Source organism: Engystomops pustulosus, chromosome 4, assembly GCF_040894005.1.
Source record: "Engystomops pustulosus chromosome 4, aEngPut4.maternal, whole genome shotgun sequence".
Taxonomy (NCBI): Eukaryota; Metazoa; Chordata; class Amphibia; order Anura; family Leptodactylidae; genus Engystomops; species Engystomops pustulosus.
This window is the reverse complement of record NC_092414.1, coordinates 73,886,916-73,913,367: the sequence shown is the minus strand read 5'-3', so window position 1 is coordinate 73,913,367 and position 26,452 is coordinate 73,886,916. Positions and strand designations below refer to the sequence as shown.

At 38.5% G+C, this 26,452-nt stretch overlaps 1 protein-coding gene across 4 annotated transcripts in view; it reads left to right on the top strand.

The window, feature by feature from the left end:
• CDHR2 (cadherin related family member 2) overlaps positions 1–26,452 on the top strand; it is a 104,533-nt gene that overhangs the window by 56,610 nt on the left and 21,471 nt on the right. For all 4 annotated transcript variants that reach the window (XM_072146252.1, XM_072146251.1, XM_072146253.1 and 1 more), the window contains 14 exons: positions 2,391–2,555; positions 4,318–4,379; positions 8,753–8,996; positions 9,085–9,324; positions 10,108–10,177; positions 12,443–13,054; positions 13,572–13,643; positions 14,875–14,924; positions 16,238–16,389; positions 16,481–16,583; positions 17,675–17,763; positions 20,264–20,341; positions 24,122–24,199; positions 25,788–25,848. In XM_072146252.1, coding sequence (XP_072002353.1) covers positions 2,391–2,555; positions 4,318–4,379; positions 8,753–8,996; positions 9,085–9,324; positions 10,108–10,177; positions 12,443–13,054; positions 13,572–13,643; positions 14,875–14,924; positions 16,238–16,389; positions 16,481–16,583; positions 17,675–17,763; positions 20,264–20,341; positions 24,122–24,199; positions 25,788–25,848 — 2,076 coding nt within the window. The remainder of the gene's footprint in view (positions 1–2,390; positions 2,556–4,317; positions 4,380–8,752; positions 8,997–9,084; positions 9,325–10,107; positions 10,178–12,442; positions 13,055–13,571; positions 13,644–14,874; positions 14,925–16,237; positions 16,390–16,480; positions 16,584–17,674; positions 17,764–20,263; positions 20,342–24,121; positions 24,200–25,787; positions 25,849–26,452) is intronic.

Genomic DNA, 26,452 nt, shown 5'->3' with positions numbered 1-26,452 from the left:
ATGCTCTTTTAAGATGACACAGCCTTGACTGATTAGAACTGCAGAAAGAGTGAGAAGGTGTGAACAGGGCCAGGTTATCTTTTGATGGCCCCATGATCCTTCCAGTACAGAGAGACCCTGGAGAGAAGCTATAATGAGGTCTGAATTTACCCTCCTGCTTTCAACTATATTGGTGTAATCGTATTGGGGACCAATACGATTGAATGTTGCGGAAGAACAAGGAGCAATAAGTTACTGTTTAAATTGTCAAGTTGGCACTTGATGGTAAATAAGTGGGTTTTGGTTTTAGTTTGGGCACCCAGCCTTTAAAAGGTTCGCCATCGCTGACCTACAGGAACCTAACAATCTCCGTTTGGGCAACTGTGTTTTATTTATGCATAATCACTTTTTGACATATTTGTAGTGATCCAACTAATTACTTTTAATGTAGTGAATCCATTGGTGAATAGAAACCATTGTCATTGGACAAATCTTTTCTTGTAAAAGAAAATCAAATTTCAGAAATGCCTGAAGGTGTCTGTTTTTCATAAGTATTGGGCCAGCCATATATAGCTACTTTGGCATGCTTGTGATATTATCTAAGAATACTTTTCCGTAACATTAAAACATAAGATTTGGTTGTTCAAATTGATAGACTATTCATCTATCTATTAGTATAAAATGACACAATCTCAATCCTTATGGCATTCATTCCAGATCTGGAATTGTGCCCCATTCAATTATTACCACAGTGAGCAGCGACAGTGCAGAAATAAACTACACGGTGATGTCACAGCACATGTATACTGTGCACAGTGATTTCCCAGAACAGTGATATTACACACAATGAGCTCACAGTACAGATATAAAGCACACAGTGATGTCACAGAACATGTATACTGTGCACAGTGAGGTCACACTGTGATGTCACAGAATAGAGATAATACACACAGTGAGATCACAGTACAGACATAAAGCAAACAGTGATGTCACAGCACATGTATACTGTGCACAGTGATTTCACAGAACAGTGATATTACACACAATGAGCTCACAGTACAGATATAAAGCACACAGTGATGTCACAGAACATGTATACTGTGCACAGTGAGGTCACATTGTGATGTCACAGAACAGAGATAATACACACAGTGAGATCACAGTACAAACATAAAGCACACAGTGATGTCACAGCACATGTATACTGTGCACAGTGATTTCACAGAACAGTGATATGTGAGGTCACATTACAGAAATAAAGCACACATTGATGTTATGGGATTATGCACATAGTGATGTACAGGGATTATACACACAGTACAGGGATGGTGATCACAGTGATGTTACACTACAGAAAAACAGACAGTGATGTCACAGTACAGAAATAATACACACAGTGAGGTCACATTACAGAAATAAAGCACACATTGATGTTATGGGATTATGCACATAGTGATGTACAGGGATTATACACACAGTACAGGGATGGTGAGCACAGTGATGTTACACTACAGATAAACAGACAGTGATGTCACAGTACAGGGATAATGTGTATATGGGATTTATGCACAAAAATAATGTCACAATTGTGTAATAATCCCTACAGTTGCTTCATATTTCAGTGATAATGCATACGGTGATTTCATAACATGTGAATTATATATACTATGACATCACAATAATAAAATATGCAGATTAACTAGTGTTCATAATAAAGTGACAAAACAGTGGGCCTCAGTCACCGGATTTTACCCCATTTCACAGTACCGAGAAACAGGCTTTTGGTATCATTTTATAGATAGGAATTTTTATAGGTAGATGGGTGATATCACATAAAAGAGGGGATTCTTGATAGACGATTCATTCCTGAGCTGAGGGGGCTGGTAGTTTCATGGGTTAATATCTGGTGAAAGTTTTGCTACACATGCTATGTATACAACTGTTACTTACAGCTTTTTCCCTATTTTTGTTCTTTTCTTTCTGTAAAATGTGAAAAGGTTGAATAAGTAATCTAAAATTTTAAAAAATCTGTTTAAGGAGGCATTCACCAAGTGTTTCTCTACTTTGCATTTCTAAAAGCAGATATGGTCTAAACTCATCGACCTAGATATATAAAAACTGGTGCAATGTGCCTAGTTTTAGTTTGCACTTTCTTTGTGCAAGATGCGCTACATTATTTAATAGTGGACATCCCTCGTAGTTGTCAATTTTCTGGCTGCACTTTGCATAATGCTGTTGGTGCACAGTTTTGAATAGTGTTGGACAAAATGCAACTGCAACACAATTGTGGTGGACGAACATAATAAATACATGTACAAGCTCCAAAGAAACTTTTTTCATGCAAACTAGGAAAAAAATTGGTACAGTCACAATAATAATATATATATTCTTTCTTTCTTTTTCATGCCCAGTTGGTGGCCAATGACACTGGTTTGGTAAATGACTGTTGTTCGTTCGCCTTTGTGACTATTGATCTAATAGACATAAATGATCACACTCCAAAATTTGATGATGCAACATATAAACTTAAAATTGAGGAGCACAGTCCTGGGGGATCTGTTCTTGGGACAATTACAGTAAGTAAAATGTTATATAGATGTTTTATTTTATTTTGTTGCTTATTGTGAATGAAATATTTTACAGGAAGTTAGGCTTTCTGAGGTGTTAGAGGTAGTAAAATTCTTTATAAATTGCATGGTGCCCAACAGATTCATGGCTGTCAATTTATAACAAAAATAGATATACAATTTTACAATATACTTTTTGTGTTGAATCCCACAACTCAGTATCAGTATTTACACAATGTGCTATCTGCATGTGTTATAGAGCAGGTGGAGCAGAGCAGTATGTACATAGTGTCCAATCTACAGACAACATGTCATAGAGTATAAGTAACAGAGCTATATGTACATACTATCCTATCTACAGGTGTAATTTTAAAGTGTAGGTTGAGCTGAGTCTTCAGTATGTAGTGTCTACCTACAGGAAGCATGTCATATAGTGTGTGGGGGGGGGGCTGAGCTGTATGACATAATATCCTATCTAAAGTCAGCATGTTAAAGTGTAGGGAGAGCTAGTACTATAAACTAAACAAGTTACGCCACTGGGAAGAGCTGAGTAGTATGCATATACTACAGGAAGCATGTTACAGAGTAGGGGGAGCTGAGCTGTATATACACAGTATCCTATGTAGAGGCAGCATGTTAAAGTGTATGGAGAGATGCGTAATATGTTTATAGTATCATATCTACAGGTAGCATATTATAGAGCAGGAGGTGCTAGAGGAGCTGAGGAGATTGATAAAGGGTCTTGTGGGAAAAATCTGTAAAACTTTCTATGATTAGAAATGGAAGTGGTCGTATCTGCGATTGAATGTTATCTCTGTGCACTCTTACATGGATGGCTGTCAATCAGTGATAGAACTTCCCTCATGGTGTCTGGCTCTTAGCACAGGTATAGCAGAAATATAGATGAATTATGTCCCACAATTTTCTCCTTCACGTAACATACTGCGTACATCCCTTTTAAAATAAATGCATAGTATTACTTTCAGTGGACAAAACTATTCTTATTTTTGACAAAGGTTTTTGATCTAGAGACTGAAATTTAGCACTTGGGGAATAAAGTAACACACATTTTTAATTTCATATCTGATCATGTAAGAAACACAAAGCTGTATGTGTGTATAACAAAGGAGATCTCTGATACACATAGACACATTGTCATCTGCTGGAGGTAATAAATAGATGGCAAGCAGAGAGTTTAAAACTAATAGCAAGTGATACACTAAGTAAATAAAATGTATGCAATGTATGTTACAATGTTTTAAGGGGTTGCCTGGGTTTAGGTATTTTTTTTAAAGTGAAACAGGATGGTTGAGCACTCAGATACATTTATGGCACAATACATGGTGTGATTAGCGGCAAAAATTTATTATATTAGGTATTTTTTATTACATTAATTAATTAAATTAATTCACCCTCTTCACCCTGTTCAGCTGCAGCACCACCTGTATACAAACAGAGTCCTGCACTAATGTCACGTGTAAAGTGTGTGCCTCTGTATCTGTACAGCCTGCAACTGCTGCTGTAGCATGCGGGCGAGTGTTTATATGCATCACAATTGGCTTTCTATAGAAACAGAGGTAGGCATTGATGGGCAGCTGAACATGAGTTCAAGGGAGAGGGTGAGTATGAAATATATGAAAATATCTAAACCCAGACAACCCCTTTAATTCTATGTGTGGCAACCACTTTAAAGCAAATTAATTCACATTTCTGATATCAATATACCATGACAAAAGTCTATAATATTATCTATATGCTTTTATTTTTTAAGGCAACTGACCCTGATTCTGGAGATTATGGAAAGATTACATACTCCCTTTTGCCAGAATCCATGTAAGTAACTTAAGGTATAGAAGCAGAAGCCTAACATAAAGCTGATGGGCCCAAAACAGAATCTGCACCAGACCCCATTTATATAACTATAATTTATAACGTAGGTAATCTTTACAGCATGCATAATGACTGCAGCATTTACACCCAGGTAATTCCACAAGCAAAAGAAAGCGGATGAGTTGGGCTCCTTTATGTTGTGCTTCATTACATGCATTTGCTGTAGCAGGGAAGGGGTAGAGATGTTCTGTAACTAAACATTTGCATGGCAAAGGTGAGCACGCCAGGGCTGAAATCGGACATACATGAAAATATTCATACAGGGTACGAATGGAATTTGAGGGAATCCCATCCAATATAATACTGCAGCCTTTTTCTGTCTGTGCACTTTAAAAGTGTAATCCATGTTTTCCACAAACTGTGTCTTCCATATAAATCTGACCTAATCAGCCAATAACACCCTCCATGTAATCTTTGATCCTCACCTTCTGCTTTATTTTTCTACTAATCTGCTCTTCTCACAGCCGTCCCCCATACTATGAAACTCACTACTAAAACACATCAGACTGTCGCCTACCTTCCAAACTATCAAATGTATATAAACTATAGCATGCAATACCTGTACTGCTCTGCTCCCTCACCTCATGTCTCCATCTCCCCTCCCATATAGATTGTGAACCCCTAATGGGCAGGTCCCCCCTCCCAGTTCAGTCTAGTTTTGTGTCTTTCTGTACTTATTTATGCTTGTGATAGTCATGTGAACTTCTTTTTGAATTTACAGCACTTGGAAATAATGATTATATAATATAATCCAGAGATAAATCCCACATGCTCATGCTGTATGTGGAAAGCCTGACCATTCATTTTTAGTGCCATTTAAATATAGAAAAGTGCTTTTAATTTTCATTTGACATTGTAAAGCATTCTGTTACAAATATTAATAGGTTAACCCCCTCACAACTACCATACGGCTTTAAACTTCCTAATAGCACACACATACCCTATGCAGATAGCACGACACCTACTTAAAACCTTTATACATTTAGAAACATATCAATCAATGTATCATATCAGGATTGTGTTTCTAGGTGTCATAGAACGGGAGATATCCACTGTTAAAGTATCACTGAAGAATGGGATTTTCATATACAGCTCTCCATTCTTGACTGTAACTTTAACATTGGATATCTCTGGTTTGTTGTCATGTAAAAGCACAGTCCTTTTATGATATTAAATGGGAGATTCTCTAGGGAGAATATAAGAATGCTTTTGCTGCAGGGTCTTGACATGGGATTCCAAGGGTTAGCACCAGTTTTGCTGAATTTACAGAGAGTGAGTGCTACAAAAAAAAAGCTTGGTTTCCTGATCCTCATGGATTGTCTTTTTATTTCTCCTAATGTGAACATGGCTTTTGATTCCCGAAAGGTTCACTACATTTATTTTAATTATAGACCTTTTTTTTGGTGTCATTTTTGGCACTCCCCTTCCTGAATTTGGAGTGTTTTTATTGTCACACATTTGTTTTATTTACGGTGCACCAAATAAATTAAAAGGGTTTTCCCACAAAGACAAGGATATCCACAGGATAGGGCCTAATTTGCTGATCAGTGGGGGTCTCAGTGCTGAGACCCCCACAGTTCGTGAAAACGAGAGGTCCGACCGACCCCATGCCTCTCCTCAAACTAATGAAGCAGACAGCCGCGCATGACCGTTGTGCTCCATTAATCTCTATGGAGCTCAGCAATTTCCATCAGGTCGGTCAGACCCCCCGTTTTCGTGATCTGTGGGGATCTCAGCACTGAGACTCCCACTGATCAGCAAGTTAGGCCCTATCCTATGGATTGAGCCTAACTAGTCTTTGTGGGAAAACCCATTTAAGGCCATATGCCACAATATAAAATCACACTGGAAACACACACTAAAGTTGCGTGACAAAAAAGACCTTGCGCCACTGAGTTACTAGGTGCCATGGATTAGAACAACAGATTTGAAGAACTACATGCACCCTCTGTAAATATCTCTAAACATTAGGAAGAGAACTGATGCTTATTTATTTATTTTTACTTATTTATGACATATTTTAGTAGAGGTTTATCCAATTTTACCTTTTAATAAAACCTTTAATTCTAATAAAAAATGACAAAAAACATATTTTTTCAAATATTAGTTATTTGACTACTAATTCTATAAATGAAAACATGTTGTTAATAAAATTATTCTATCACGTTAAAGTCATCAAAAAAACAAAGTAAAAATGATTATGATATGTGAAGATGTTTTTCCTAAAGATATTGGTTACAAAAATAAAGATATGGCACAGTTTAAAGAGCAGAACAGAACTACAAAGATTGACCTGAACATTCAGGTACCAATGACTTAATCGTCCAGTTCATTTGTATTGATTGGTCACAAATGGGTTAAAAAGAACCTGTCATCCACAGTATGGTTTCTTTGCTTACCCTCTAAGATGAATCACCTCACCAGGCCTAACTAGTGCAGGATTCCCTCTCCCTTCCCTCCTCTCTCTCTCTCTCTCTTCTGCCCTTTTGCTCCCTTTCTTCTTTCTTTCTCTTATTCATTTCTCCTTCTTTGTGTGTGTTCTGATATAATTTTTATTAGATCAGACAATGATTGGTTGCCAGGGCTTTTTCTTGTTCCTTTCTCTACAATGTAATTACACTGTTTCACATGCAGATAATCTTTATTTTTTGCTATATTTGCTTTGTTTTCAGCGAAACCCATTGTTTTGTTTGGTTCTCCTTTTGTTATATATTCACGGTTTCAATGAAAAAAAAATTTGCATAAAATACACTGTTGTGTGGTACATGAACATCTGTTTGTGGATAGAATGTAACAGAACAGGAGAAGCTGAGTAGATTAATGTAAAGTGGTAATTCTGGGTTTAGGAATCCAGTGATTAGGAATATACCTAGTGATTGACTCCATCTGCTCTATACCAATTTCAGTTTCTCAAACCCCATTCGTGTTACCTATATTTTGCTTTGTGAATTTGACAGTGGCAACATGTCCATTGTCTTGTGGATTTCTTTCTACCTCTTTAATACACATTTACTCTCATTTGTAACAAATGAAAGCTACATAATTGTAGAAATATTGTGGGGCATTTATCATGTCTTGTACGCCAGTTTTCTGGAATACAAGGACATGAAAAAGTCACTGGACGCCGTAGACCACAGAATTTACTATTGCCTATAGTCAGCGTACTGGTGCAGATTATAGTTGACAAGTGCTGTGACCAGCTTTGTTTGTTGGTTCGCAAGTTTTTCGAATCTTAATAAATTGCTAAATATATAGAAGCAGATCATTCAAAATTCCAAGTAAGATGCTGGCAAGCCATGGATTCAGGCATAGTTTTTGTGCACATTTGTGTGTTATGGCATCTTTTCATAACAACAGATGCCTTAAAGGACATCTATCACCAAATTACTGATGCAGTGGTGGATTAAGTGTGCCATGTGCCTTGGCTGTTCACACAACTAGGGCCCTCCACCAGCATCCAAACCAACATGTGTTAGGACTTAAGTACTACTCTATATCCTTAATCTTGTACTGTTTATAAAAGTCATTTAATGATGAACTGCAATTATGCGCCTATAATCCATCTATTCAGAAAAGCCGAACATTCCCGACTGCCATTCAGACCAGACCTTCCAGAGAGTGTCAGAGATGCTATCCCTGGCTGGCCAGCCTCTGTGCATCCTCCAGCTTAACTCCCCATCATACTCTACATACTTACCTAAATACATACCTAAATCCCACCCCCCCCCCCCCAAAAAAGAGGGAAAAGTTATTGACTGGAGGACAACCCCTAGGGTAAAAAATGCATCTGCTACTCATTAATGAAATGTCCTTCAGGAGAGCCCCCTTTACTGAAATGTCCACAGCAGAGCCTGCCTTTACTGAAATGTCCACCGGCAGGGTCCCCCTTTAATCAAATGTCCACTCCAGATGCCCCCTTTAATGAAATGTTCTCCTCAGATACTCTCTCCATCAATACTGTTATGTCCACAGCCAGGCTTTCTTAAAAAAATAAAATAAAAAAAGCTATATTCACGTTCCGGCTTCTTCTTCTCACCCTGCGACTCCATCTTCTTCTCGGGCTCCGTCTTCTCCGTCTTCCTGCCTGGGTGCATCACTATGATGCGGCGGTGTCTCAGCTGCGTGATGTCATAGTCATAGGGGCATAAACTCCCAAGTCAATCCTACAGTGCACACAACCTGTGTCTACTGGACCTCTTTCTCTTACAATCTTTTTAGGTCCTGGCTCTCCTAGCTAAGAGACACAAAAGTGACATCAGACATCATACTTTGTAATTTCTACTTGCTAAAGTTTGACTTGATGTATTTTCTTTCAGACTGAACCTATTTCAGGTAAATTCAATCAGTGGGACAATCACAGTGGTGAATGGGGATCTTCTAGATCGAGAACGCACTCCGTTCTATTATGCCACCCTAAGAGCACAGGACGGGATGAATGCCACTGGGACCACTCTTCTTGAAATTGAGCTATTAGATATTAATGACTGTACTCCAGTTGCAATAGGAGTATATAATATTTTTGTAAAAGAGAACATTGATGATGTCAGCATCCAGCTTGAGGTAACAATCTAGATGAAGAGTTTTTAAAACAATTTGTCATTTATAAACCCTTTTATCTGTACATAACAAAAAATTGTGATCCTTACAGGCGACTGATAATGATGAACCTGGAAATAATAACAGCATGATTGAGTATGAGATCGAACCCAGTGAATTTAGTGGCAATTTCACCATTAATGTCACCACAGGGCTTATCACAAGCCTTGGTCCTTTGGATCGAGAAGCCATTGATGTATCAGAAATTGGACGCATTATACTGACAGTGAAATTGTATGACCTCGGAATTCCTTCTTTATCAAGTTATGTTAATGTGACTATCAATGTGGAGGTAATGATGGGTGGGGGGCACAGCAGCTTCACAACACAGATTCTTGTTAATATTAAAGAACTCACATTCATATATGCATGCTGCTATGTCATCCCAACATATCAGTTGTTCCATGTCTTGTATCATGATGGCTAGAATTGATAACTTTGATCCATACCATGAGCAATGGCATTGCAATGAAAGTTGCCTGGGGCTTGTATCGAATAATCTTTGAGTATATATGTCTACAGATGCCTGTTCATTGTACATTGCACAAACAACAATGCAAGCTGTCTGAATGTCAGAATATTCCTATTTGTGCTGTGATTGGTTGCCAGGGGCAACTAGGATTATTCTGACTTTCAGACAGCTTGATAAATCTGCCCCTGTATGTCTACTATGTTGTAGCTCAGTGGTGGCGAACCTATGGCACTGGTGCCAGAGATGGCACTCGGAGACCTCTCTGTGGGCACACGGGCGGTCTCCCAGGCACAGAGTTTGCCAGACATGGCATCTTCCCGCAGTCTGAGGCAGTCCAAGTAGTGCCCTGCTATTTTAAAGTGACCCATCCTATGCTGCTTGGTCCTGTCCGAATAGTGAAAAGGTGTGGACAGGGTCAGATTGGAGCTCAAAGATTCTGGTAGCAATAAGTTTGTTACTGCCTAAATTGCCGTGTTGGCACTTTGGGAAAAGCTGGTGTGTTTTGGGTCTCATTTTGGGCACTCGATCTCTAAAAGGTTCTCCATCACTGTTGTAGCTTATACATTTTAACAACTGCTTACAAGTAATTTCATTATTTTTCAGGATTTAAATGACAATGGACCAATTTTCAACAAAGCGGAGTACACTTTTTTTGTAAATGAGAGTACGCCAGGTAGTAAAAATGTGTAAACCTTGTACATTACAATTAATTTAATATTACATATTATATTACATTATATTATATTACAATCTGTATTTTAACATGTCTGTGAAGAACAATTTTTATAACAATCAAATGTCTTGTTAATTAGAGATGAAAATGTGATTAGCGATATTTTATAGGACTGAACACACAACAAACACACAACAAATTCCATCATGGTTTTATCATTGAAATATTTCCCTCAAAGAGGACCTGTCACCAGAATTATCCGTCTTACCTACGAGGAATAAAATTACCTTTCTAGAATTCCCTCTTTTAGGTGAAATCTCACCCATTTACCTATAAAAAAAAATCTACACCACAGTCAGCCAAATATGACTCTCTTTTTACCATTTTCACATGAGATGAGTCAAGTTTAGTGGTTGCAGGGTAGTGCAACCACTAAGATTCTCATCTTTCAGATCACAACAGGCTTATGGCTTTGTTAGTTACAGACACAAAAGCATGTTTGCTTTTACTGTAGAACCAAAGATAGGGGCTTCTGAAGTGACACTACCCCTGCAACCAATAAACTCGACTCAGCTAATATGAAAATGGGATGAGAAGAATCATATTTGCCTTACTTTGGGGGCGAAATTTTTTAAATAGGTAAAGTGGTGAGATTTCTAGAGGAAAATCTAAAAAGTGGGGTAAAACCTGGCGACATTTTCCCTTTAACCTCTTAGGGACGCAGCCTAAGCTTAAGGCTCAGTCCCATTTTTTGGATTCTGACCTGCGTCGCTTTATATGGTTATTACAGTATGGAATCCAGTCACACTGATTATTAATTGAGTTTTTAGCTTATTTTGCAAACAGTTACATTCATGTGACGTTTCGGTCAATCACTGACCTTCTTCAGACACTGCAAGTGTTGAGGTAAAAATAAGTATAAACATTTGTACACAATAAGGAGGAAGGTGACAAACAGTGAGAGAGATATATACAGGCATATTTACACAATAACAAGTTGGTGTGATAGTCTAAGGCCCCTTCCCCACTTGCGAGTGTGATGCGATGAACTCGCATCACACTCGCAACGCAAGCTGTCGGGAACGCACGGCCCGAACGCTGCACCGCGGGAGTGAACTGACATGCTGAGTTCACTCCCGCGGTGCAGCGTTCAGGCCGTGCGTTCCCGGCAGCTTGCGTTGCGAGTGTGATGCGAGTTCATCGCATCACACTCGCAAGTGGGGAACGGGCCTAAAGGTACAAACTGAAGGTACATGCAATATAGTCTCAGGGTAAGTCTGCTAATATTGCTAATATTACAATGTATCAATTTACATAATCATTGATGAGCAGAGATATTATGGAAGGTAGTATTAAGTTCAGTGGTAGTGAAGCTTGGCATAGTAGGTTGAGCAGTAGATGGTACCTGTAGAGAGGGAAACATAAAATAGTGCTTACCAGTTTGCAAGTATACAAGACATAAGGAGCTGCTGTGCAGGCAGGTGGCGCTCAGGAGGATAGCGGGAGTCCGCTTGGTAGAGTAGAAGCGCTGTAGTGGTAAGCGCTGTGGAGGTTTAAATAGGAATTGAGCGCTCCTGCGCCCAGATGTGTCACTTCTGGTCTAGACCGGAAGTGCGTCATAGCTTGCGTTTCACTCGTACTCACGAGGTGGAACGCATACGCTGGTTGGTGCTGATTGGAGAAAAAATGGAGGGGGAGTGGCTGATGCATCAGAAGGAATGGACCGCATGTAGAATTCATTGTAAAGCGCTGAAATAATTAATAGTATATACTGAAAGGTTATGGCTTAATTAATAGTGTCTATTGTAAAGCGCTGGTATAATTAATAGTATTGGGCTGTAAAGCGCTAGTATAGTTAGTAGTAGCATCGTTAATGGATACAGAGTGGAATGTAGAAATAGGGCTATAGTATATGCTATAGGGAAGGTAGCAATAGAACAAGAAAGACATCATAGGATATGGAGGCAACATGCCATATATGAGTATACATTGTAATAGCATATTTGTAACATATTTCTACTATGTTGTATATACAATACCATAGGGTTGATGATATGTATGTTTTCAGCGTCTTAGCCTATTATTTATACGGGGGACTAAAGATATGCCATCATAATATTTGGTGGCAAGGGGCAACATTAGTTTGTAGACGTGTGAATTTAAGGAATTCATTTGAGACCCTAAGAAACTTTGTTTTTGTATTTGAGTCTTAATTTTAAAATGAAATGTTTCTGCATTAATGTTTCCTTATCTGTCTTCTTTCAGGCGCTAATATTGGAAATGTGAAAGCCCGTGATAAAGATCAGACTGAATTAAACAATCGGATCAGTTTCAGTATTTCCCAAGGTGGATCTGGAAACTTTATCATACGTGGACAAAGGGAAGCATTGGGACAATACATTGGGATTTTGACTTTAAGTGACCCATATTTACAGCTGGATTATGAACAACAGACAAATTATACCTTGATAATAGAAGCTGAAGATAATGGGGTAGACAGCACTAACACCGCAAATGCTACTGTCATTGTGCAGGTGCTTGATCTCAATGATGAGCCACCATTCATAGACCCTTCTTCTTTGAAAGATATCTTCATTTTTGAAAACCAAACAGGTGAACCACAAAATATTGCAACATTAAATGCAACTGATCCTGATACCATACATGATCTGGAGTTTCAGCAACTTTCCATGAGCTGCTTTAAAAATGAAAAGGATGTGGGCAGTATTTGCTACGACTGGCTATGGCTTGCACCCAATGGACAGCTATTTGTAAATCATACTGAAGACGTGGATTATGAAGTGTGTGATCATATGGTGATGCTTTTACGTGTGGAGGACAAGCTAACACTTATTGGAAACAGATACAGCCAGAATGGTAATTTCAATTATTTAAAGGATATCAACCACTTGAAAAAAGTGTTTTGAGGCAAAGTCCCTTACAAGCAGCTGGATCCGCCATGATGACGAATCTGTGCTTTACAAGTCCTAGGAGTTCCCTATGGCAGTGATAAATGCTGAAACAAATGCTGATCAATGTGGACCACGCTGTAAGCTGTAGGGCGTATTCATGAGGGGTCCGAGGCGCTGCTTCTGCGGCAGTAACCACCTCGGACTGTCCCCCTCATGAGTACGCCAGACCTCTTACAGTGCGGTCCAGTGTTTCTATTGTAGTGCGCGGCAGTGTTTGCTAGAGTTATCAGAGGTTTCCAATAAAGTTAGCAGTGTAACACTGCTACATCTTTAGAAAGCAGCTCCTAGTGCATTTTATATGGGTGACAAGTCCTCTTCAAAGCTAAACATACCATTCTATGGTGAATCTACTTTGGTGGAGGATTTTTGATGAATAATAGGAACAACTTGAAAAAAAATGTATGTTCTTTTTTCTTTTCTAGTGAGTCAGAAAGTGGTGATAGGAGATGTGAATGACAATGCTCCTGAATTTTTAGACCTCAAGGATGCATTTGGTACGTAATCTTAATTTCTTATGGGTCAGCAGCTTGAAAGTAGTAAGAATGTAGACTGTTGAGTACTAAACACAAGCCCTATACTATCAGAATTAGGGCTTTTATTGGCTTTTTATGCATCTTTAGGTTTAACATTTTTAAAAATATATTTATAAAATATTTACACAAATAACATGTATATAACCGTTTTAAGACCTATAAATGGTAGCATGGGCCATGCAGATTAATAGAACAGGATATCATCTCACTGGTAACTTTAGCTATACTATGTTTGGATTAAAAGGCTATTCCCATTTCAGCTAATGAATGTTATTGTTTGAATAATGAAAAGTTATACAATTTTCCAATATACTTTCTGTATCAATTCCTTACAGTTTTTTAGATCTCTGCTTGCTTTCATTCCATACAACGCTTCGATGTTTACTTCCAGTGGATGGAACTCTGACCATGGTCACACAGATGCACGGCTTGTTATATCACACAGCTCTGATTACTCTTTATGCTACTAACGAGCCGTGCACCTGTGTGACCATGGTCAGATTTCTATCCACTGGAAGTAAACAATTGGGCAGATTTATAAAAAGTGTCCAAAGGTTAGACAGTGCAAAGTTAGATTAGACAGTCTTATTTTGCACCAGATTTATAAGAGTTGTCTAATGCTGGATGGTAAATCTGGTGCAGTATAAGACTGTCTAGTCGTACTATTATTTGGCTTACTTTACCCCAGAAAGTTAGGGCACAAATTCTGTCGGGTTAGCAGTATTTCTGGAGCATGGAGCTTTTTGGCACAAGGCCATGCCCCTTTTCTTAGGTCACGCCCCTTGTGTCAAGCTAGTCGTAGGAGAGCCAAAAAACTCTCTAAAACTTTTTATAAATGTGTTGCAGACAGTTTTTTTTTATTGCAAACTTCAACATGATTCTGTTGTGGACAGATTAATAAATCTGCCCCAATGAAGCTTCCTATAGAATGACAGCAAGCAGAGATCCAGAAAACTGTGAGGAATTGATAGAAAGTATATTGGAAAACTGTATAACTTTTCATGCAAACATTAACATTACTGTGCCAAAATGGGAATACCCCTTTAAGCTAATTGTTTGTTTTTTAACTGTACATTTCTGTTAATATTAAGGGTTGATAAGCAGTGGTTCCAGCAATTACACAAAATTGGGTACTAGACATCAAAACGTATTATTTTAAAGCATGGTTACTATCTGCCTTATGTTTCTACAGTGGTCGTACCTGAAACAGCTTTTATTACTACGGAAGTGGCTTCTGTGAAGGTGATTTACAAATATTTTTAACTTTTAATTTAATGTTTCTTGTTAGATTTTAATATGATTACAAATATGATGTAAAAAATGAAAAGAATAACTTTAGCTGTGATGGCACTAATGCTGCCATAGGCGATGTTCACATAGAGTTGTGTTATCTTGAAAAATATATTCCTTTTATTTATGCTACAAATAAGGAACTGAATTTCCTGCTGATGTAAACATTGCAGATAGGTTCACAGACCATTCTAGTAGTGACAAGTGGACCCATCAATTTTTATGTCCGTCAGGTGCGGGCGAAACCGGACCAAATCCGACCAACCAGGATCTGTGCTTGCATCAATTGCGGGTTTTAACGTTTTAAATGGGTCAACTAACTCATCACTAACACCTGTAATCGGTGCTGGCATTGGTTGCAGGTATTATCTTTTACAAGTCACGGGCAAAGCTGCCTCCTGACATCATGGGGAGAGACATTGCTTTCTAAATGGGAGCTTTGTTCACGGCATGTTAAGGAGCACACTTGTGATCAGTGCCAGCACCAATCAATGGTGTTACTGGTGGGCAGTGAACCGAACATGGACTTCTAACTGAAATCTGAGTTCAAGTTCGGCAGACCCGAACCCGCAATACTTGATAAGAACACAAACATTACGGTTCAGGTCCGCTCATCACTACATTCTAGTACTATTTCTACTTGTCTGTAACTGAAATGGAATTGTAAGGATCTTGACAGGGCCTGAAAGATTATGCACCAGGAATGTAGAATTTTCATTTTAATTACTCTTTAGTCTTGCTGTCACATATTGGTGCACATTTACTAAGCCCCTTGCGCTTCACTTTGCATGTTCATTTGTCGCACCCCACCATTTTGTGTTGCAGCTGCATATCGTCACTGAAATGGGCGTTCCGGTGAACAGGACCATCGGACTGTGCGCCACATTTAACATGCAAAGTCTGACAAAATTGTGTCCATAATGTTAAAAGTGCACCAAAACAAAGTTGGTGCACTCTGTGGGGGAAGTGCAGGGAGTGCCAGATTCATGAAGAACCTGCGCCACAATTTGTGAACCTGCTGCATACTACACAGACAATTTGCACATTTTTTTTTAGTAATTGTGCCCCAATGTTCTGAAACTGCGTTTTATTTTAATTTCCCATTCCTGTGAAATCCCATCCCTGTTGTTTGGGTGCAGATTTTCAATGTGGGAATCCAAACTTAAAATATGTAAAGATTCTATGACAACCGAGCTGGACTTTCATTTATCAAGACTGTTATAGCATTATACATTAGCTCCATTTACAATCCCTTTTTAATCCAGGCAGAAGATAAAGATAGTGGAGAAAATGCTGCATTAAGCTTCTCAATTAACAAAGTGGAATTTATTTTCTCCAATGGCGAAACTCAGCAACTTGGAAATATCTTCAGCATTACCACTACTACTGAAGATGGCATATACACAGGTTCTATCAGGTCTGTTCTGTTCAATTAGATGTCAAATAGATCACTTTAATCAGTTGCATTTAGTTGTTTTGAACTCATTCTTTACTCTTGTAACTAACAGAGTAGCAAATAATTTGGATAGGACATTCAAGGGGCAGTACGAAGTCACAGTTATTGTTAAAGATGGAGGACAACCTTCACTTTCTGCTAGTCGCTCTTTAACGGTAAGACTCATTGAAGAACATTTGCTCTACAAATGTGCAGATTCTATACATTTTCCATGGGATTTTTAATTTTATTTCAATTCTTTATTTTCCTTTTATTTGTGGCAGTTTGGATTAGCAATGGTTTTAATCAAGTGGATAGATGGGATACAAAAAACAATGGCTTCCTGCTAAAAATGTTTCCTGTTAGTCCCCAGCAAACACAATCAATATGTAGTGACCCAGAGACTCAGGTGAACAATCAGTAATCAAGTAATCAATTAATTAAAACAGACTGCCCATATATGGCTGTGCAGATCACATGACCTGTCCAGCACATCTGTTGTATCTTTAATGTGCACCAAAGTAGGTGTACTACACTCACTTATGCTTCCCAACTGGACAGATTGACTGATTCCTGATTCTTGCATACATTCTTTAGGTGGGAATTACGGGAGCTATTCCATTGTTATGGCTTCGATAAACCTACTGATGGCTTCCTGGCTTGAATTTTATCAAAAGTATAATAAAAACTTTAGGTGTTCCCTCATTTAAAAGAATCTTATAGAGTGAATGGTGTAAAGAAAAATGTTAATGTTTCATAATTACCGTATTCTTGTTATGAAATAAAAAATTATCAAGAAGGTCATCAATTACCCTAAATAGTATTGATTAAAATTACCCTGCACTTTGCAAAATTGGCTCTTCAAATAGAAGGACGTCTTGATCATGAATGGCGATGGAAATAATTTAATTTCAAGTTTTTACCTTTAAAACATTTAAAGGTAAAGGTTTTTTTTTTTTACTATGAGTACAGTTAAATTAAAACCCTCATAAAAATGGTTCACTGCATTCTGAATAATTTTTCCAATCTTCCAATGCATTGTACAGGATACTAACTGGAACCACTATTAAGTACAACTTACCACACCAAAAAGGAGTAAAAAAGTTATAACTGTTGGAAAGCAGCAATTGAAAAAAACGAAAATGCATAAACACAAAAGGGATTATTTGTTCTTTTAAATTTCTTTTAGAGATTAGTGTGTGCATGTGTGTATGTATATTTGTAAAATGATAACATTAGCTCTCACTTTCCCCTTCAACACTTTTAGATCTTTACAATAGATGAATCATATAGAGTGGTACTGCGATTCTCAAAGTCTGTAGATGAACTGACTGATAACTCACCAGCGATCATAAGGTAAGAATTTCAGCAGAACATTTTTTATAAAGGTTGAAGATCATTGATGATGTAACAATTTGTCCTTGTAATAAAATGAACAAATGGTTTAGATCTTTTGGGCTTCATTGGTGTCCGTCATAGCACATTACCAGGGGTTTCTTTTATTACTGTCCTTATAATGGAGCAGAACTAGAGAAGCCCCCGTGTTGGTTCAAACTTAGATTTTGAATTTTCAATAGCCCTAAAACTTTACTATACTTCTCAAATGTTGTTCCATTCATCATGTGGCATGAATAGTGTTCTATGTTTAATGGATATATCAATACACAAGGACAGCGCCAGCACAGGGCATACCTGGGCAAGTTCCTGGGCCAAGAGCTGCTGGGAGGGCCCACATAAGGCTGGGCATAAGTAATGCATGGGGGTGAGGGTGGGCTTTATCTGATTAGTCCATAGGAGTGAGGGGGGCTTTATATAAATGCTGACTTGTGAGTTCACTGCAAAGGGGCCTACTGAGACTCTGTCGCCCTGGGGCCTACTGAAACCTGGAGTTGATCCTGTCAGTACAAATATGTGTGTCATTCCAGAGAGATTGTTTAATCTATGTTATTGCCATAAAAACAACCTCACTGACATGTAACAGTTTTTCAAATTTCATACAATGGGGCATATTTATCATCCTACCATAATTTGTCCTAAAAAATCGAAAACATCACATTTATCAAGGGCTGTGGAAAAAATGTTTACAGTTTCATCAAAAAACATGTCTAAAATGGAAGATTGTTGTAAAACTGCTGTGGAATCTCCAAGTAATTTTTTACATTGGAATTCCCTAGTGACCCCCCTCCTCCTACACTAAAGTTTGCACCATAAAGGGACACACTGCAGATTTAATATATGCATATATTTGTTATCCCAGGACTCCTTCCGTCTAAAATCAACTTTTTTTATTATGTTCATGAGCCAGAAGGGCTCTAGGTGTCATTACTAGCCCCTATGGGCTCTGACTTCACAGGCTGTTACTCTGAAGAAAGTACTTTTGCACAGTGTAAAGGCTTGTGAAGCTACAGCATGGAAGTGACTCTATTAATGCCCCCCAGAGCCCTTCAAACTCATTAGCATAATTTTACAAGTTGTTTTTAGAAGGAAGAAGGCCTTTGGTACAAGTGACAACTCCTGTATCTATGAGTAAGTGTCCCTGGTTTATTATGCTAGATTTCTATGGCAGATTTCCTTTAAATGGAGTGCATGTGCAATGTTTGCTTCATTAAAATGAGGGAAAATGAATAGCCCTTTCCTATAACTGGTGGTACTTACAGCAGAGACACACCAAGCAATTAGATACTTATTGCCTGTGGAGTGTGGATACATGATAATTTGTTTCTGTAGGATAACCCATTTAAAGGAAACCTACCATGAGGAATCTACCATCAGAATTATATGTGATAGTAGATTCCATCTGCCTGTCTCTTTATGTTAGTAATATGTAAATTTACTGCAGAGACTACTGGGACGTGGAGTAGCCTTAGCTTCCTGCGCCTGGCTAGGCTAGTACACGCCTCAGTAGTGTCTGCAGGTAATTTGCATATCACTAAAATAAAGTTTTTAACAAGTTAGGTTTGGTTCCAGGATTCTTAAATGACAGATTAGGCCAGAGGCAGGAGGAATCTACCATCACATCTACTTCTGATGGTAGATTCCTCATGGTAGGTTTCCTTTAAAAGATTTTAAGTGGTCTCCTACAACCATAAAGGTCCATTGAGCTCCATTGCCCAGCAGATTTATTAAAGTATCTTTGGCCAAAGATTTATCTACACTTCTTGCTTTTTGCCTCCCGCCAGTTTGCCTCCTCTGTTTAGACAAACTATTCACATTTTGGCTGCTTATACTTACTCCTAACTATCCTTTGGGTTTCTCCTTTTTCGCCTTTTAATGGTTTTAACCAAGGTCAATACCTTATGTCCATAACTGAAGAACCCATATGTCTGAGGTATACTCAGTAGTCATCTACATCAAATATGGACAGGTATGTGGCCCATGACATATATTCCCACATGTATATTGAGGCTAAGGAAGAATAACAGTTAGTCACTTTTAAGGAGCAAATTATTGAGTTCTTGATGGTTGGCATTTATCTTGCTGCTTTTGGAGTCACCATTTCCTTATTGTATGATATATTGCACATTCCTATCCCATAATTAATTAATTAATTAAAAGTTACATTTTAAATAAGTTATTCACTGATTACATGACATGGAATACTAAATAACTTCACTATGAAGAGCAATTTGTTACGCAAAAAACAACACGGCTCTTTATGGAGAAATAAAAAAGTTATAGAAGGGCCAAAAGGTTAAAAGTCCTATAAATTTGTGGCAAGGACTTTACATTAACCATTGCTTTGCAGTAGCCGACATTAATGATTCTGTTGGTCATTGCTTCTATTTTCAAGTGTGTTAAAATGCAAAAAACACAATCATACTGTTTTGTGACTGTATTTTTGTTTTTTATATGACAGCCAACTTTCAATAGCAACTGGATCTACGGTATTTGTGGCTGGGATTGAATCAGCGGGAGCTTCGAAAAGAGTCATTCGGTAAGCTAACAGACCAGGGATACAATGATTCATTTACTCAACACAAAAATGAACTATCTGCACTTTATGTATTGTATTTTTGGTTTCCGGATAAAAACTTGAGTAAAACACAAAATATGATATTTGTAGACTAGTGCAGACATTATCAGGTATCGTCTAGATTTAATTACATATAAAATGGACCATATTGTTCTCTACATTTGAAAGGAACAGTTGGCAGTACAGAGTACACAGGATTCAGTAATAGGTTACAAATTGCAAACTCAATAAAAATGTTACAAAGTTTCAGAAAAATAACAACTTTACCACCATCTGTTCAAGAAGAAGTTGTACCAGACAAGATATATTACTATACAATACATATATTTTTCAGTTCTTTTTTTAAATAACTGTTTTTGGGAAGCCAAGTATGTTGGGTTGTCTGTTTTTTCATTATGTCGATGCATTTCAGGAAATCTTACTTTAAAGGGGTTGGCCACTAAAATGAAACAGGCCCTATAAGGCCCTAATAGGATCACATAGTAAATTTACCCAGTTAACATTTGGCATTTGCTGTTGGGAGCTGTGGGTCACGTGACCCCCAGGCAGAAGGACACAGGACTTGCACTACCCTTCATCCACCAATAGGAGAGTGGTTATGACAGAGGGAGGGTGTGCTGACAGTAATGACAGAATGGCCCATCCATCCACCAGAAACCAGCAGAACATGGAAAGTCGCCGGAGGTCACGTTACCTGTGGCTTCAGCAGTGAATGCCAAACTTCAACAGGGTAAGTATAAAATAGGTGAGCCTTTTATGGATCTTATACTTATAAAGCAAACTTGTCGTCAGGATTGACATTTTTAACTGCTGGCGGGTTCTAATAGCCTATGTAATGCTGATTTTCAAAATGCCTTTGCCAGCATTCAGAAACATTTCAGTAGTTTATACAAGTTTATTTTACATTATCTGGCTCTCTGACAGGAGTCCCAAGGGGGAGGGGGCAGACAGCTGCAGCAGTGTGTGCATGTGTCAGCCTCCTCTTTTCCGCACTCATGCATCTCCCTCACCCCTTCCCACTTCCTGTCATGTGCATTGAGCAGGCAGGGGAGGGGATAGTGCAGATGAGAGGAGACTGACACAGGGACACACACAGGCTGCAGCTGCCCCTCCCCTGGGACTGATCACATGCTGCTAGCAGAGAGCCAGGTAGTGTAAACTAATTAATAAATAATGCAAACTATTATAAAGTACTAAAATGATTCAGAATGCTGACAACTGCATTTTTAAAATCAGCATAGCATAGGCTATAGGGACTTGTCATTAGATAAAAATGACATTCTTGGTGACAGATTTGCTTCAAATAAGTGTCACACATTCAGTTGCCATTGCTAGGATTTAACTATTTAAATTATTTCATATCTCTTATTTAATAGAATTGACCTACTTCTATTAGGGGCTGTAATATACTAGAGCAGTGATGGCGAACCTTTTAGTGACCGAGTGCCCAAACTACAACCAAGACCCACTTATTTATCGCAAAGTCCCAACACAGAAATTTAATTTGTGTTTTATACCCCTTGATGTCACATCTTATATTCATAATCGCACCTGAGGAAACCAATAAAGCAAAAAATAAAAGAAATTTGGATGATCACTGTAGCTTCCTTCCTGGATCCCCTAAACAAGAAGAATTGTCAGGGCAGGAGCTACAATGATAATCCAGATCCATCCACACCTTCCCACTCCTCCAGTAGTCCCAGGTAGCACTGTCACTTTAAAATACCTCTGTGCACAGCAAGTCCTGGGCTGTCTGGGACTGCAGGAAGATACGTGGAGTCCTCTCTGGTGATGGCCTGAGTGCCCACAGAAAGGGCTCCAAGTGCCACCTCTGGCACCAGTGCCATAGGTTCGCCACCACTGTACTAGAGTATGAGTATAAAGCAATATTATTTTTCTCAAAAATCTGTCTATCCATGCCAAACTCATCTCCGTTCCCCACACCCTTAAAAATCTTAAATGGAAACCCACGTTTTTTATTGCGGATTTGGTTTCAAAATGTGAAATTTTGGTGTGTGAGAAAATGTTGAAAAATATTTCCCGATAAATATTCATCAGATCCAAAATCTGAAAATAGACGTATGTAATATTTTTCTAATAGCTATCCAAATTTGAGCACTTAATGTAGAACATTTGATATTTGAAAACATTGTAAGCAACAAGAAAAATCCCCATTTTTAGAGGGGAGGAGACTTATCTAACCTGGGACCGTCCCCTGACTTTATATGTCTCTGTCGCTGCAGTTTTCTACTGCTCCTTCACTAGCCGCAGGAGCAGGACCTGGTCTCCAGGTGTCAGAGACACCCAGAGACCCTAGGTAGATGCAGTTTATTACCGCTTTTCCCTTCTTTGCTCCTCACAGTAGCGCGCTGATGGACCGCGATGCACAGAGAAGCAGAGTGGGCACTGCCCCCGGCTCTATAGACTCTGCGGTCACGTGACCACAGGGTCTAACGGGGTTAGCCACAGCTGCTGGGTCTTATTAGGTGTTCATTTTCCTCTGTAACTGGGGCTCTTATAGTTACAGGGGAAAACTTGTAAAAAGAAATGAAAAAAGTAAAAAAAAATGTAAAAAAAATTGAAAATGTCCCCCAGGGGTCTTTTATGACCTCATATAAAGTAAAAACACACATACATAAAAAATTATTAACCAATATTCATAAAAATACATTTGCATTTACTCATATAATAACAAAAAATCCCCTGCTACACAACAAAAAACATTGCCATAGTCTCCCTGTTTATAACATTTATTATGTTTGCGTATATATATTATATATCAAAACGACCAAAACAAAATAGCATTGGCAACCTAGGAGAGAGAAGAGTCAAAGCCTGAAGAAATGAGTCGGAAAAGCTAATTTGCACATGAGAAAACTACTGTAATTAAGGTACAGTGTCTCGCTGGCCGCTAATTTTAGGTGATATTGGGAGGACTTGTAACCCTTTATCAGCAGGCATTGTTACTCAGGGTGGTCAAATTCTGGTAACAGGATTTTATTGGCACGGTGAATCACATTACCCAGCACCCTGAAGAGAACAGAAAACTACTATGTCCATGTTGTTGTTCATGGGTTACACTGAATGTAGTTTTTCACAAAAATAGATTTCCCTCCCTCCGGGGGTGAAAATACAAGGTCAACTATCATTGGATACATTTTAAAGAAATATTTTCTATTTGTTTTTTGATCTGATGTGTTTTTCTAAATATATCCCCATTTTTGAACTTTTTTTTTTTTTTACCCATTGCTGATTACAGCGCCATCTGTCAATGAAAATAACTTGATAAATAAATTGTCATTTTTTCCTGGGGAATTCAAATCTGCAATAAAAAATGGGGGTTCTCATTTAAGATTTTTAACTTGCCCCCTACTGGTAGGGGGGAGATTTTTGTATACTAAGTATGTTGTGAATCGCAACCTATTGATTTTTGAAAGCAGTCACAGTATTAAAGTAGTACTTGAACTCATGGTGACCACATTTCAGGGACCAAGCACTACACCGTGGACAGGTGTCCAGACATCATGATGCAAGGAGTCCCAAACATGTGTTCAGTATGTCTTTGTTATCCCATGGAAATAAAGGAATTCCTTGCATCATTTCCTACTAGAATGCCTGAAGTTCTGTTCCTAGAGAAAACAAAGTAAAAGATGGACACATCTGTAAATGATTTAAAAAAATTTGGGGGATTTTCTTGATATACTCTTAATGTACTATATAATATTTCCACTTCTTTCACAGCGCTGGTGATCAGAGTATCATGACAGTCTACTGTGTATACACAAATGGCACTGCCATAACACCTATAGAACTGAACAGGTTAGTACCCACAAGAACATCTTCTTTAGCGGAACTGCCTCTATCAATAAGCTTATACGTTTATATTATTTGTTTATGTTTATCACAAAATGCCATGTTCTTGTAAACATGGTAGAACTCCCTACATCAGCTTTGAACTGCTCTAATTTTGCGCCAAAAACTGTACCAAAAAAGGAGCCGGAAAACTAGAAGCGCCATAAAAGTAACAAATTCACCCGGTGCCACAATTTTAGACCAAAAAAAAGAACAAGTCAGGAGAGTGTTGGAAATCCACCAAAATAGTGGCATCTACACTTCGTAAATAAGGCTCAAGAGGCGCAGTGGGGGCCGAAAAAAACTTTCTGACAGTATTCTCTTTGAAAGGCAATAATAAATACCTCCCACAATGCATCAATTCAAGATCATAGGACAAACTGGGTATAAACTGACTTACTGTAACCATCCAGCTTTGGGCATAAAATCAAATAAATTACTCTCCGGCCTCATTCAGACATAGACTGGGTGAGCACACATCAGTGCGCTGAAGTGGAGATGGGATGAGCGCTGCTCACCCTTCTCCTCTCCATAGAGAAGCACAGGGCCAGCACTGTTATACAGCGAAATATAGGAAATGTCCTATATTTCTCCGTGCATGGGATGTGATGGTAGTTGTGAGATAATAATGGCTTGTGCACCTGTGTGACATCACATGGACAGATTATATCCACTAGAAATAAAGCAGATTTCTATAGAATGACAACAAGCAGAGATATAGAAAACCATGAGGAATCGATACAGAAAGTATATTGCAAATGTGTATAACTTTTCCTCATACAATCTATATGAAATATTTGTTGAAAGTGGACAGCCCCTTTAACAATTTACACATGTGACACTATAGTACCACTTTGGCTCACTTGAAACCTAGTCTAAAGCATGTACATAAAGGTATTGTCCACTTTCAGCAAATTATGGATTTTGTTTGTATGATGAAAATCTGTACAGTTTTCTTATATAATTTCTGGATCAATTCCTCACAGTTTTCTAGATCTCTGCTTGCTGTCATTTTCATTGTTTACTCCTGTGGATAGAAATCTGACCATGGTCACACAGGTGCACGGCCCGTTATATCACAGAGAGCAATCAGAGCTGTATGTTGTCACACAGATGCACTGCTCGTTATGTCACATGCACAGATCTCCCAAAACAGTTTATAAAATGAAAGCTTAGCTCTGATTGGTTGCATTGAGCAACTAGACCAGTTTTGCTCTTAGACACTTCTGATAAGTCTCCTCCATGTCAAAGAGGATAACATATGAACATGCTACGCATAGGTGGGTATAGATTTGTTATGTTTATTAGAAGTTCTGATAATATCGGAAGCTATTTAGAAAAAATCTGTAAAAGTGAAGTGAAAAGGAGTCTTCTAGAATGGGTATCCCATAACTCACTGGAGGAACTTTGGATGGACATTGAAATGGCTCTAAGTGTTTGGGAATCAGTCCACTTAATTTTAACTTCCTTCCTTTTCTGTATGTGTTTAAAAACTCTGTGAACTATTTTGTATATTTTCTGTATGTGTTATAAAAACTTTAAAATATTTTTTTAGAATCATTCAGAGCAACAGTGAAGTTTTAGGAGCTCTTTTAAGACTTGGTCTGTATGTCATTGTGAGTATCAAACAAATATTTAAGTATATTTTTTCTTTTGCTTCTTTCACCCTCCGGTGGCCCCGATGTGCAGCGCTGCTCCCCCGCTATCAGCGCGGCTCTTCTGTCTTCGGTAGCATCCTGCAGGGCGCGGCCATGTTTCTTCACATACTATGCGCCTGCCGGCCATGAAGAAACATGGCCGCGCCCTGCAGGATATTACGGAAGACAGAACACAGAAGAAGATAGAAGACAGAAGACTGGTGCGGAACACAGAAGAGGAGCCGCGCTGACATCCAGGGAGCAGCGCACAGTATATACTCGAGTAAAAGCCGACCCAAGTATAAGCCGAGGTCCCTAATTTTACCACAAAAACCTGGTAAAACCTATTTTTTTTTAATCTAGTATAAGCCGAGTTTGGGCTTTCAGCACCTTTTTTTGTGCTGAAAAACTTAGCTTATACTAGAGTATATATGGTAAGTTTATTTTTGTTTTTTAGTGCTGTATACTGCTGGGGGCAGGCTGGGCTGGCTGTATACTGCTGGGGGCAGGCTGGCTGGCTGTATACTGCTGGGGGCAGGCTGGGCTGGCTGTATACTGCTGGGGGCAGGCTGGGTTGGCTGTA